Below are 14,588 nucleotides of genomic sequence, written 5' to 3'. Positions count from 1 at the left end.
TTTGTTTTACATCACTCCTCCCCTGCTTACATCGTCCACTCCCTAAGACCGGCCCCCATTACCCCTGTTTATCTCTTGCCTTATCCGGCCTTGTCTGTGACAAAATGCTTATTTCTGGCCTCACAAGGCTGTTTGACCTCATCCTGCTGTAGGTCATTGTTGGGCATATTCTTTCTTCATCATTATCTACCCCCTTCATCTGTGTCTTTACCGAGGCTGTTCTGATCCCTATGACCCTTTTAATTGGGGTTTGTTCCTCTGTCTCTGTAAAAGTGGGAAACAGATGTTTATACCTACTGTTTATACAGGCGTATCTAGCTTAACTTCATCCTCTCACAACATCTTATCTATTTGCCCGTAATGTCTACCATTGTTTTGCTGGCACATCTCATTCTGACATACAATTTTAGCTAATACAAAAAAAATTATATATTTCCTCCACATCGTTTCCATTCTTGTTGACTCAGCTCGTGGCTAAAACAATTACACATTGGTGTAAGTTCATTTTACTTTGTAAAATGGAATTGCAGAATTGCAGAAGTAACATTAATTTACCTATATCCCACAGAGTCGTAGAGATGCAAGGCACAGAAACAAACCACTCGGTCTAGCTCGTCCATGCTGACCAGGTATCCTAACTTAATCTAGTTCTATTTGCTGGCACTTGGCCCATATCCCTCTAAACCCTTCCTATTCATGTACCCATCCAGATGCCTTCAAAATGCTGTAATTTGTACCAGCCCCCACCATTTCCTCTGCCAGCTCATTCCATACACACACCACCCTCTGTGTGAAAACATTGTCCCATAGGTCCCTTTATATCTTGCTCCTTTCATCCTAAACCTTTGCCCTCTAGATCTGGACTACCCCACCCCGGGATGTCTATTTATCCAATCGTGCCCCTCATGATTTTATAAACCTCTATAAGGTCACCCATCTACCTCCGACGCTCCGGGGAAAACAGCTCCAGCCTATTCAGGCTCTCCGTATAGCTCAAATCCTCCAACCCAGGCAATATCCTTGTAAATCTTTTCTAACCCTTTCAAGTTTCACAACATCTTTCCTATAGGTGGGAGACCAGAATTAGACACAATATTCCAAAAGTGGACTAACCAATGTCCAGTACAGCTACAACATGCTCTGACTAATAAAGGAAAGCATACCAAATGCCATCTTCATTATCCTGTCTATCTGCGACACCACATTCAAGGAACTATGAACCTGCAATCCAAGGTGTTTTTGTGCAGCAACACTCCCCAGAACCTAACCATAAAACATATAATTCCTGCCCTGATTTGTCTTTCCAAAATGTCGCAACTCAAATTTATCTAAATTAAACTCAATCTGCCAATCTTTGGCCCATTCGATCTTATGATCTTGCTGCACAATTACCTGATGAAGGTGCAGTGCTCCGAAAGCTAGCACTTCCAAATAAACCTGTCGTGTGATTTTTAACTTTGTCCACACCATTCCAACACTAGCTCCTCCACATCACCCTATTCATGCCTGCCATAATTTTACGGACTTCTATCAGGTCGCTCCTCTGACATTTTAACGAAAACAATTCAAGTCCAACCTCTCCTTATGGTTAATACAGTCCAATACAGACAATATCCTGGTAAACCTCTTTTGAACCCTCTCCAAAGCTTCCACCTCCTGGCTGCAGTGTAGTGTCAAGAACTTCACAAAATACTCCAAATGTAGCCGAAATGAAGTTTTGTCCAGCTCCAACATGACTTGCCAACCTCTTCATTCAGTGGCCCAACTGATGAAGGCAAGAATACTGTACAACTTCTTTACCAACTTATCCACTTGCTTTGCCACTCTCAGAGAACTACGGATGCACAGATTAGGTGGTAAAGTAGGTGTACAGAAGGATGTGACAAGGATTTGACTTGGGAAAAGCTGCAGGAACACCTCGCATCTCATTCCTGGTATAGTTGATTTGTTTTTAATCAAATATCCTTCCCCAATCCATGGGAACAATGGTACAATGAATAACTTATCATCTTTTACTTGATCTGATCTGATATATTGAAAGGGAAAATCAAAATCTTATTCTTCACTGCCTCGTAATGAGAAAAGGGAATGCTTTGGGATTTCTCCTCGAAGTTGTAAAAATCTAGTTGGACCAATGGGTCTGTTTCCATGCTAGATGACTGTATCACTCTGCATATATATCAAACAAAATCAGACTCCGTCGTCGGTGACCAGATTGAGAGGTAAGTACTGGAAGGGATCAGGACATTGCAGTGTGGGCAGAACGAGAATAGATTTCAGAGTTGGGGAGGGCTGGGAATGAGTAGAATCGCAAAAGGAGGGGTGTAACATCTTTGAAGTGATTGCTGCAGTTGTAGAGTACTCTTCCTCAGGAGACCGTTGACAGTTCTGAGGAAGGGTCACATGACCCAAAGTGTTAACTCTGATTTTCCTCCACGATGCTGCCAGACCTGCTGAGCCTTTCCAGCAATTTCTGTTTTTGTTTGAGACTGTTATATATTGCTGAGTGTTAAATGCGTCAGACCCTCACTTACCTGCCTCGCAGTAATTAAACCTTACAAATTTTCTGTAATCGAGCCCCGTAGATTACAGCGTCGGTTAAGAGAAACTGATAGTGAGGACCTGACTCATCTATTTCACATTAAGAGTAACTGATGTAGAAACACAAGTACCCAATACTACGAGGAGCAGGATTTTGTAAAATCATATGTATAACTGCAGCCTCACACAATGTCAAAACATTGCAAGATAATATATATTTATCTCTCCCAATCCCTGATTGTGACTTCAGCAGAGCATCTGCAGAAATGGCCAGGAATTGAGGAAACACACGAAAATCCCATTTGTGGAATGACAATAGTTTGTTGAATTAAATATCAGTTTTTGTCAGTGAGATAAATTGCATTGGATTCGGTTTTAAAGTTAGGTGTGAAATTATTTTACTAAAATTGATATAATGGTCTGGATCTGTCCATCCAGAATTAGCTGAGGTCCATGAGGGGAAAGTGAAGTCTGGCAGATGCTTGAGATCAGAGTCAAAAGGTGTGGTGCTGGAAAAGCACAGCAGGTCAGGCAGCATCGAAAGAGCAGGCGAGTCGAACAGCTTATGCCCAAAACATCGACTCTCCTGCTTCTTGAATGCTGCCTGACCTGCTGTGCTTTTCCAGCACCACACTTTTTAAGTGAAGTCCACAAAGGACCCGAGGTATATTGCACAGAGAGAAATAAGTGGTTGGCCAGAAATCTGCCTGCTTTTGCAATTTACCATTGATGTTTTGGAAGGGTTAGTAACTGGAGTTTTAACCTATTTGGTTGCATTTGAATGCTTTTTCTGTGGTTGACAATTCCTTTGGTAAATTCTGGGAGAAGAAATAACTCTGATGAAAGATCTATCATCCAGAAAAAGGTGAACTCTGTTTTCTCTCTACAGATACGGCCAGACCTGCTGAGTACTTGCAGAAGATTTTCTTGACATTGCAGATTTCCAGAATTTTTCTTTTGATGAAATGAATCTGTGTTGTGTTCATTTCAATTGAGTTTTTATTTGTAAACACAGTTATTTTGGCATACAAAAGAGGTCCAAGTAAAATACACCCCCATCTAATGTAATACCATTAAGATTAGTCTTGTACGTTTAATGACACTGTATTTTCCATAATTCAGGTTTTATTGCGTCGTGTTACTTGGGGTGCTGTTCAGGGAGAAGAGTACCTGCCAAAGAACAGAATATTCTTTGTTTTCTTGTGCCTGATGAAAAAGAGGAAGGGATGATCAGCAGTGAAAAACTCTTCATCCATCAGTGCACACGATCCAACCATCATTGCTGTAGCTGCTGCTGCTTCAGTTCCCTCCTCATTCACTTCCACAAAAGACTTGTGTGCAACTTTGGAGACATACAAGTCACGAGTTGCAGACATTCCAGACAGATCGGCCCTCGTACTATCAAAAACATCCCCCATGCCTAAACTGGACAGGGGCGAGTTCAGCTCATATTCACCTTCCAGTTTAAATTTGGGCAGACGAACATGAACGTCCAGCTTTCTCATATGGTTTGGATGTGTCCATTCTTGTAGTTTTTCTAATGTAAGTTCCTGCTCCAGCTGACACAACAAAGCAAAGAAATACAAGTTAGTCACAAAGCAAGAATAGCTCAGGTAAAAAATGACTAGGTGCTGAGAGTTTGCTTTCAACTGACGTGGCAATGCTTAGGTTATCTCCTGTAATATAAATAACTGGGAATGAATAATGTAGCACTAAAGATTCCAACAGCCATTTATTACAGCTAACTAGAAGGAAGAAACATTACATTCCTCAAAAGTGTCTAGGCTAATATTAAATTGTTAGGCTGCACCAGAGAACATACAATTGCTGTAGTGTGAAAGCAGGCCATCCCACCCAAAGCACCCTCCTCCCCTACAACCCTGCATTCCCGATGGCTAATCAACCTAGTCTGGATACAATGCGCAATTTAACATGGGCAATCCACCTAACCTGGACATCTTTGGACACAGGGACAATGTACAAACTCGACACAGACAGCCACCTGAAGCTGGAATCAAACCAGGAGTATAATGTTTGGAAGCAGTGTTAACCACTGAGCCACCGTATGCTTCCAGCAGTGTGTCATACTTCAAGTGATCTGAGGGAAGTTGAAGTATGACCCCTTAACATTATGAACTCATAACTCATTATGAGCAGGGTTGTAGGGGAGGAGGGTGCTTTGGGTGGGATGGCCTGCTTTCACACTACAGCAATTGTATGTTCTCTGGTGCAGCCTAACAATTTAATATTAGCCTAGACACTTTTGAGGAATGTAATGTTTCTTCTGAATAGTTAGCTGTAATGATGCAATGATGGTAACATGAGGATGTATCCAAAAGGCATGCTGATATCCCAACTCTGAGACACAACACAATGAGGAGTCATAGATAAAAATCACAACAGCAGGTTATAGTCCTACAGGTTTATTCAGAAGCACTAGCTTTGGAGCGCTGCTCCTTCATCAGATGGTCTTCCAAATAAACCTGTTGGACTATAACCTGTTGTGAGAAACAGAACTCACAATATAATAAATTTCAGTCCGAGTCAAATTCTGAAGCAGCGAATTTTATTGAAACGTTCTTGCAAGAAGGGATGACTAGCAAGAAGCCACCCCGATCCAGAAATTATACAGTTTAATTCTCGTTACTTCCCCATTTACCTCACTGGCCTTCAAACCTATGAATATTCCTTATTGTGTTCTGCCCCTGCCCAGCTGCGCTCCATCCTTGTTTACTTCTCCCCCTACTCCAAGCCAGGCGACCCTCCCCACTAGAAGTGACTTGGTTCACCTCAGTGCTGACATGAGGGAAATTTGCTGAGCTTGGCCTATCTTGATGTTCTTTTTCAACTTATCTATTTGTCTGTAACATCTTCCATTATTTGCAGGCACGTTCCATTCTTGTATGCACATTTCAGCTAACTCAGAAGAAACTATGTATCCCTTTACATAGTCTTCATTCTTGTATGCACATTTTAGCTAATTCAGCTCTTTGCTGAAACAATTCTACACTGGTGTAGGTTAGTTCATTCACCTTGCATAAGCAATTATGCTTCCAGAAGTAACACTACTTTACATATATCACACACTGTTGTTGTGTGATTTTTAATGTTGTACATCCCAGTCCAACACCAGCACCTCCAAATCAGAGTGATAGAGTTACACAGCATGGAAACAGACCCTTCAATCCACTTCATTCTTGACGACCAGATATCCTAAAATGATCTAGTGCCATTTGTCAGCATTTGGCACATGTAGCTCTAAACTCTTCCTATTCACAGACTCCTGCATACATCTTTTAAATGTTATAATTGTATCCACCTCCACCATTTACTCCGGTACTTCATCCCTTTCATGCACTACCTTCTGTGTGAAAAAGTTGTCCCTCAAGTCCCTTTTCAATCTTTCCCCTCTCACCTTATAACTATGCCTTTAGCTTTGGATCCTCCACCCTGGTGAAAAGACCTTAGCTATTCACCTGACACAAGCACCTCATGATTTTATAAACCTCTGTAAGGTCACACCTCAGACTCTAATGCTCCAGGGAAAACAGCCCCAGTCAATTCAGCCTCACCCTAAAGCTGAGTCCTTCCAATCCTGGCAATATCCTTGTAAATCTTTTCTGTACCCTTTCAAGCTTAGCAATAATGTTGCCTATAGCACGGAAACCAGAACTGAGCACACTATTCCAAAAGTGGCTGAACCAATGTCCAAAACTTGATCTCCTAACTCCTATACTCAATGCACTGACGAATGAAGGTAAGCAAGCTAAACGTCTTCTTCACCACTATCTACCTGTCACTACTTTCAAGGAATTATGCACCTACATCCTGAGGTCTGTTTGCACGGCAACATCCCCCAGGGCCCTACTATTAAACGTATACATTCTGCCCTGATTTGCCTGATCAAAATGCAACACCTCACACATACTGTCTTTACCTGCACGATAGACCTTGGTGTATTCAGAGTGAAAGTATTTCATATTTTGAAGTTAATCACAGTGAACATTTCAATCCTCAGTAGGTGGTTCATCATGGAGCAAATGAACCGAACAGACCATTTTTCATGCGAGCTAATTATAATGAGCTAGCATGCTAACATTCCCATCACTCCCTTTATTGTTTATATTTCATTTTCAACATTGTAATATATTCACATATAATGGTATAAATGCGAAATGTTTTCCTCTCTCGGCCAGGAGAGAAAGATCAGGCAGGTATTGTACCTACAACTCTTGCCTAGTATACCGTCCTTAAATCCCACATCAGTGTTTCCTGTCAATTTTGACTTGAAGTTTAGGATGGTATGTGAACACTGGCTTTGTAGCCAATGGGAAGTGAGTGGAGGAACCGTTCCCACCTCAGATAGCATTGATATGACAGAAGGGTGAGGAAAGCAACATGGGAACTACATGAAGCATTCTGTCTGATTTTTGGCATACTTGACATGCAAAATAAACTGGTTGTGGTCACCCATCTCCCAACGCTAATTACACTTTGTCAACAGCAACTTCTCTTTGAACCCTCTGTGTTTACATCCAGGCATCAACTTCCTTTTCCAGCCTTTCTACTCCCTGATGGCCAAACACAAATGTCTTCATTAGATTTCGTGATCAGGTCTGCCACTGAGTAGCATTTGTCTACAATGTCCATCCTTACATTGTTTTTATTTCTTTAGGCTGTCTCTCCATCTACTTTCTAAATTCAACAAGTGCAAGAAGACAGGAAGAGACCCTCTGGACTATCCAGCCTGTCTCTCACAATCACGGTATCATGTGAATGCTTTTTTTTTACATCTGGCACCTGATCGTCTGTATCTCATCCAAAAATCAAGAGACAAGTCTTTTTAGATGTTAAAGGCATCAATGGCTAAAGGGGAAGAAGTGGGAATACAACATTCAGATACGGGAACAGCCATGGCAGTATTGAATAGCGAAGTAGGCTTGTAGGTCCGAATGGCTGACCCTGCTCTTAGTGTCTATGTTAACGTGAAATGATGAAAAGTTGGAGTACCTGTTTCAGGCCTGTAGAATCATCCATGATGTCATCTGGCAACAAGATGATCATGCTTAAGTCATTACCAACATATGGTAGCTCGAGAACTTGGAGTTTAAATTCTTGAACATGTGAGATAAAGAACTCCTTCATTTGGTACATCATTTTCACTGGCTTTGTTTCATTCTGTGGAAAGTAATCAAAGCACTTTATTATTTTGCAATTAAAGTTTTTAAAAATATTGTGTTGAAGGAAATGATAATGAAAACTATTCAAAAATAAATAATGGAATTGTCAAAAATGGGGACAAATGGGGAAGTCAATAACTTAAAAAAACAGTATTTCTATGTAAGTGTGTGAGTGTATGAAATACACATGTTCTTATTCAGAGTAAGACATAATTTAAACCATTCGTACTTTTTCTCATGTTCAGAAGGGACGGACATTTAGTGTTATTTCTAAAAAAAATCTTTGTTGTGAGCTTTGAGCCTTGAGGTGTGGAGGCTTGTTCATGAACAAACCATTTTAATATCCCTGAAATGAAGAGAGTGAGTTTGGTGTTTAGTACATTAAAGGGATTTAGCTGCAGAGACAGGTAGATGCTCGTTCTGAGATTGACGTGATACTGAGGTTAGCCTGCAGTTTCTTTTCAGTTAAATCAGGAAGATATAGTAACTGAAAGAGAGCATCGAGTGACTGAGTAGGATTTCACAGGAACAAAAAAAATCGACCACAGCAGGACCAGCCTGTTGGAGAAGCTTTGCTGTGAAGGTAGCAGCAAAACATTTCTGGGCTTTGGTGTTTGTAAGGATATTGCTGGGAAGAAAGGAATTTTATCATATGTTCTGGGGCTGCAAGGTGGCTCAATCATTAGCACTGCTGTCTCACAGCAACAGGGTCCCAGGCTCTTCTCACAGAAGCCCCAGTGTGGAAGCAGGCCATTCAGCCCAACAGGTCCACACCAACACTCCGAAGACCATCCCACCCCCTACCCTATCCCTGCATTTCCCGTGGCTAATCCAGAAGGCCTGCACTTTCCTGGAAACTATCGGCAATTTAGCATAGTCAATTCACCTACCCTGCACAGCTTTGCACTGAGAGAGAGGAAACTGGAGCACCTTGGGAAACCCATACAGAGACAGGGAGAGTGTGCAAACTCACACAGTCACCCAGGGGTGGAAACAAAACCGGGTCCCTGGTGCTGTGAGGCAACGGTGCTAACCACGGAGCCACTGTGCCACTCCACTCATCCATATTCGGCACACAAAGTAAAAAACGATCATTCATGAAACCCAAAGGATTTAAATCCATCCGGTTTGTTTATCTGTTGTTGAACAAACAAAGTTCAGTGTCCTTCCACATCAAAAATCTTTAGTACTGCAATATCCTCTTCAAAATGTCAATCAAAATGTGAATTCAAACCCTCTGCTGAGTTAAGTACATTTGAATCATTTTAAATTCAACCAAACTTTCATAATGGGTTCAGCAATAATACAAGCCCTTGGGAAATTACAGCAATGAAGCCTGTCAAATGAGAACAAGTAGTTGTGTTTTTTTCTAAGTTACAGCAAAAGACCTGTCAAATCAATGCAATCTGGAAATAATGGTTTGCTTTAAAATTCTGGCAGCAACAGCCTTGTTTCATTCTTTTTCATATGTCTGGGAATTTACATAACGTCAGAACATGACAGTTGAAGATCTTTTCCTCCTTCAACAGTGTTTCTGGCCTACCATAACTTCCTACATCCCACAGGGTGTGCGTAAATCCTGGTGTTTTTAAAGACGTCTCTGCATCAGTCCAACTCTAAGAAAATCTGTCTGACGACCTTGACTCCGGAGAAAACAAATGACCTGATGCAGTGACGATACTTGGTCCGAAGTACCTTATTCAGTTTGAATGGCATTTCCCTTGTGTCTTGTTCATCAAAGGTCTTAGCCCAGGTTCCTTTGAAGTAGATAGCATTCACCAACACGAGTCTAGTATCACTGTCCACTGAGCCCTCGGCCAGCAAGTCTTTGATTTTATCTAAATGGAATAAAATTCAGCAAAATCAGCACACTGGAAGAAGACAAAACAAAAGGGAACAGTTTCTGCCATTTGTAATTTGTTTTTGTGATTTGAGGAATTCAGGAGAGAAATGGTATTTTATTAACAGTACCCAAAGATTTTGATTATTTATTTTTGAAAATATTAGCACTCAAGAATTTATAAAAACAAGCAGACCTTCCCACAAAACATCAATTAAACAAATATTGTTTTGTCTGCATTCTTCTGCTAGCTTATAGGAAGTTACAGCTCACAGCAGATGGAAATCAAACCCCACAATTCCCAGAATTGATCTCCAACAAACTGTGGCTTGACCAATCCAAAGAATGTCATAACTCAGTCTTTCCTACACTTAAAGACTCTTGGTATCAAAATATTCCCCTCACTGTTTTGAAAAGCAATATTGTCTTGCACAGCTAAAAATGGACATCACTTAATAATCCCATGTTGTAAAACTCTCCTGGTATCTCAGCTCCATAGCATTTGTTTTTCCATTCCAGTTTGCAGTCCAAAAAGGGTGTAGTCCCTTACATTATGTCATTTCATTGGTTTTAGATGCAGCATCAATGACTCGGATTGAATATTCACAATCTCAATTTCCTCAACACAGTTGCAAATGGTATTGCTATCCTGGTCATGTCACAATTTGTGCCCTTTTCTGGTCATAATAAGTGCCAGATGAACCTTCCCAGTATAGAACCTCCTAACCAAGTACCAAAGCTTTGGTAGATTTGGATGAAAACAGAGGAACGTGCTGTGCTGTCAAGTTAGTGGCAAAGTTTACATTTCTGGGAGACTTTCATTTTATTTCTCAGAAGTAGAAGCAAAATTTGCTAACTCAGAGCAGCAGTCAGACTTAGAAGTGTGAGAATGGTATGAAAACAAATGATGCACAAACTCAGTAGGTCTTACAGCATCTTTAGAGAGAACCAGAGACAGTGTTTGAGTCTGGTATGTCTTATCAGCACTCTTCCAAGTTAGGTCATGACACTGTTTTCTTAGATTCCAAGGCTAGTCACATCCAAATATTCACATTGACTTTCTCTCCACATAAGTTGTCAGACCTGCTAAGTTTCTCCAGCACTTTGTGTTTATTTCAAACCTCTACCATTCACAGTGCTTAACTTATATTTCATGTAAAATGATACTCTTTCCTATCTAACAGGAACTGATCCCAAATGGCCCTCAAATTGTCTTTGGCAACTGTAACTGAAAGAAGTTCAAGTATCAATCATAATTTGATTTCTCTAGTCTGCAGAAAGTTCATCTGTTTTCTGAAAGTTCCATTGTACCCAGTTTTATTTTGTTATTTTGAGGCTCTGTGCATTTTAATCACAAAAAACAAAACGTAAAAACAGAGTTAAGATAATGGGAGATTCTAGGGAAAGTACAAAACATATGGCATGTTTCTTTGTCAAGTCCTTCCAATGTAATGAAAATTAAAGCTTGAAGCCATCAAATGTAAACTCCTGGACATCCGACACAAATATTTAAGATCATCCAGTCAAGGAAATTATCAAGCTCAGTGAGGAGAAATCGATAAATGAATAACACAATGGAAATGATCAAACAAATGTCGGTCTTGTTGTGCTTCAGATTATAGCAATGTAAGTGGAGCTCATTAACAACTAATGCCTTCTCAGAAATGTTGCAATCTAGCACAAGGTTGTGGACAGTGATGTTAGCTTGTGTCGTGATATTGTGCAGTCACCATAAAAGATCAATCAACTTCGGGTGTCGTGTGAAATTAGACAGAATTTACACCCAGATCTCTACAAATCTTCTCACTAAAAGTTCACCAATGCCCCATTATAAGATCATTCCTCCTGCAGAGGCGTCCACTGATTTCGGTGAATGTGGGCAGATTCTGATTACCTTGAGCCTTCTGTGATAAACAGCACATTACACACAAGATTGACATTCAGGTAGCACAGGATACACACAGGTGCACTTGTGTGCCAGTCAGAACTGCTCCAAATTTCAGGGAAAGCCAGTACATAGCTGACCAATACAGAGGACATTTAATTGTTCAATTTAATGGCTCATCAGAGAAAACCTTATTAACTTGTACTAACACCTTGATATTTAAAAAAAAATTAACCTATTAGGCTGTGGTAGGACATACTCTGAAGCAGGGAGGATTTGATTCCAGGCTTTCTCACCAAGAGGTTGGGACACTAATATTGCACCTTAAGAGCAAAAAGGTCATTAATCCCATTCTCCTGCCTTTTGATATAACCTTTGATCTCCTGACTAAATCAAGAACCTATCTATCTCTGTCTGAAATGAACTCACTAAATTGGCTCCCACAGCCCTCTGTGGCACCACCCTTGTGTTGGAAAGGGCTGTCCCTTCGCTCCGAGGCTGTGCCCTTACCAGGTTGTCTCTGGTATTTGTGGAAACATCTTCTCCATGTCCTTTCTATACCAGCTTCTCAGTATTCTGTAAGTTTACTCATCCTTCTAAACTCTACCCATATCGATCCAGAGACCTCAAACGCTCCTCATATGACAAGCCCTTCATCCCTGGGATTAATCTTGTAAACATCCTCGGGAACCCTCCAATAGCAGCACATCCTTCCTTAGATGCAGGGCCTAAAACTACTCACAAATTTGCAAATACTGTCTGACCACAGTCTTTGACAGCCTAAAAAATAAATCCATACTTGTATTCTCGCCCTCTCAAAATGACTGTACATATCGCATTTGCCTTCTGCAGCCTCAACACTACCTGTCCTTCCACTGATCTTTGTCATCTGCAAATACCCTCAATTCTTTTATTCAGAATGTTAGTTATAACATGAATAGATATGGATCCAAAAACAGACCTCTGCAAAATTCTACAAGTCACCAGCTGCTATCCTGAAAAAAATCCCTTTATTCTCACTCTCTGCTTTCTGCCAGTCAGCCAATCGTCTTTCCACGCCTGTACTGGACCCCTAACACTGTGTTAGCAGCCTATTTAGCAGCCTCCTACACACACCTAATCAACAGCATTCTGGAAATCAAAATAGATCATGTGTACTGGCTCTCTCATTTAATTGACTTAATACCTTCTTGTCCAGCCTCATTTTCTAGTGGTCCAATGTCTACACTCCTGCCTCTCTCCCCCCCCCCACCACCCCGCCACCCCTCCACCCCCCCCCCCCCCATGCCCCAATACTACTTATATGTCCAAAATGAACCTCTTGTAGTTTTCTATCTTTCAGCTTGTTCATCCTTATATTTCATCTACCCCTCCACCACCACCCCACCCCCCTTACTGCTTTATTTGTGATCTGATGCTTTTTTAAAGACTCACAATTTTCTGGCCTCCCATTAATGTTCACTTCATTGCATACTTTTTCTTTTGCTTTTATACTGTACTTGACTTCCCTTGTCAACCACAGTTGCCTCATCTTCCCTTTAGTCCGTTTCTTCCTCCATGGAATAAATTTCAGTTGTGCCTCCCAAATTGCCCACAGAAACCCCTGCCAATGCTGCTCCACTGTCTTCCCTGTTAGGCTGGTCCCACCAACTCTGGTCAGCAACTCCTTCATGTTTTTGTAGTTACTGTTACTCAATTGTCATACTGTTATGTCCAGTTCAAGCATCTTTCAGACCGAAAAGACCCTTGAATAACGAGAGACCACGTCCTCAATTCGAATGCAGCATTTTGAGCATATTCATTCATTACATACCCACACAAAAAAAAAAGTCACATTCCAAACCAACAAGCCAACTGCTTCCACTCAGACCTTAAATCAAGGTAACCTGGTTCAGGTCCAAGGGTGTTAATTTAATAAGCAGAAAATAAAGAACTGCAGATATTGGAAATCTCAAACAAAAACAGAAATGACTGGAGAATGTCAGGACAGATGACAAGTTCACAGCATCTACTTTATGCTCTCAATAAAACTTCTTTAAATTTTTTTCTTTAAATACCAACATTCAAATTTCTCTGGGTTTTAAATTTTTCAGTTCTCGCTTTAACCTCAGATTATAAATGTCCGAATGAGGAGAACAACTTACTTGCAGTCTCTGCTTCCACCCACTTATTGATCTCCTGCCTAATTTCATTTGCAGCAGTTCGGAAATCAACTGCAGACATCTTTGCTCCATAGAATTTCATGGAGGACGTAAGGAATTCCTGTACAATACATAATGGAAAACAGAATTCTACATGTTTTGGAAGATTTTGAAGATCTGATTTAATAATGATCAAATAGTTGACCACCAGGATTGCTAAACGTTGGTGTATTGTCTGCACAGCAACATTAAAATAGATTTGAAGAATGTTTGACGCTGGGATGTGGCTTTGCTGGATAGGTCAGCATTTATGGCACATCCTCAAATGACCTTTGAGAAGGTGGCAGTGGTGTGTAGAGAAGGTAGTTCCAGAATTTTGATCAAATGGCAGTGAAGGAACAGCAAAATAGGTTTTAAATTAGGATTGTGTGTGACTTGGTGGGTTACTTGGTGGTGTTGTCATACGTCTCTTGTCCTTGTCCTTCTAGATAGTTAAAGTCATGGGTTTGGGAGGTGCTGTCAAAGAAACATTGGTGAATTCCTGCAATGCATCTTGTAAACAGTACACACTGCTGTTGTCAAATGTCAGTAGTGAAAGGGATGAATGTTAAAGGTGGCATACCAGTCAAGTGGGACATTTTCTCCTTGGCAGCATTTGGTTTATGGAGTGTTGTGGGAGCTACACATCCAAGCAAGTGGAGGCAATTCCACTACACCTCTGATTAGTACCTTCTAGAGGATGGACACGCATTATGGAGACTGCAAGTGAGTTACTTGCCTCAGAATTCTGAGCCTCTTACCCACCCTTATAGCCACAGTATTCTTACGGTTGGTCCAGTTCTGTTCCTGGTCAATAATAACCTCAATATGTTAGATACTCATAGATTCTACAATAGTAATTTTGATAAAAGGTGTAGAATATATTGTCATTTGAGAGACTGGATTGTTAAAATAGAGGCAAATAGGTTTTGTTTTCAGTTTAGTGGAAGCAAATGGGATTT

At 40.8% G+C, this 14,588-nt stretch overlaps 1 protein-coding gene across 3 annotated transcripts in view; it reads right to left on the bottom strand.

Annotated features, from left to right (window-relative positions):
• Nucleotides 1-43: 43 nt before the first annotated feature.
• The window catches only part of LOC140464907 (leukocyte elastase inhibitor A-like), a 28,313-nt gene continuing 13,768 nt past the window's right edge, over nucleotides 44-14,588 (bottom strand). For 2 of the 3 annotated variants that reach the window (XM_072560510.1, XM_072560511.1), the window contains exons 4-7: nucleotides 13,591-13,708; nucleotides 9,417-9,559; nucleotides 7,552-7,719; nucleotides 3,527-4,100 (exon numbers count right to left, since the gene is read on the bottom strand). In XM_072560510.1, the coding sequence (XP_072416611.1) occupies nucleotides 3,696-4,100; nucleotides 7,552-7,719; nucleotides 9,417-9,559; nucleotides 13,591-13,708 (834 nt within the window). In that variant the 3' untranslated portion in view covers nucleotides 3,527-3,695. Of the gene's footprint in view, nucleotides 265-3,526; nucleotides 4,101-7,551; nucleotides 7,720-9,416; nucleotides 9,560-13,590; nucleotides 13,709-14,588 lie in introns of those variants that run through there. The other variant, XM_072560512.1, reaches the window with a different exon arrangement.

Source organism: Chiloscyllium punctatum, chromosome 41 (assembly GCF_047496795.1).
Source record: "Chiloscyllium punctatum isolate Juve2018m chromosome 41, sChiPun1.3, whole genome shotgun sequence".
NCBI lineage: Eukaryota > Metazoa > Chordata > Chondrichthyes > Orectolobiformes > Hemiscylliidae > Chiloscyllium > Chiloscyllium punctatum.
The sequence above is the reverse complement of the archived record's forward strand: the minus strand, read 5'-3'. Positions and strand labels throughout refer to the sequence as shown.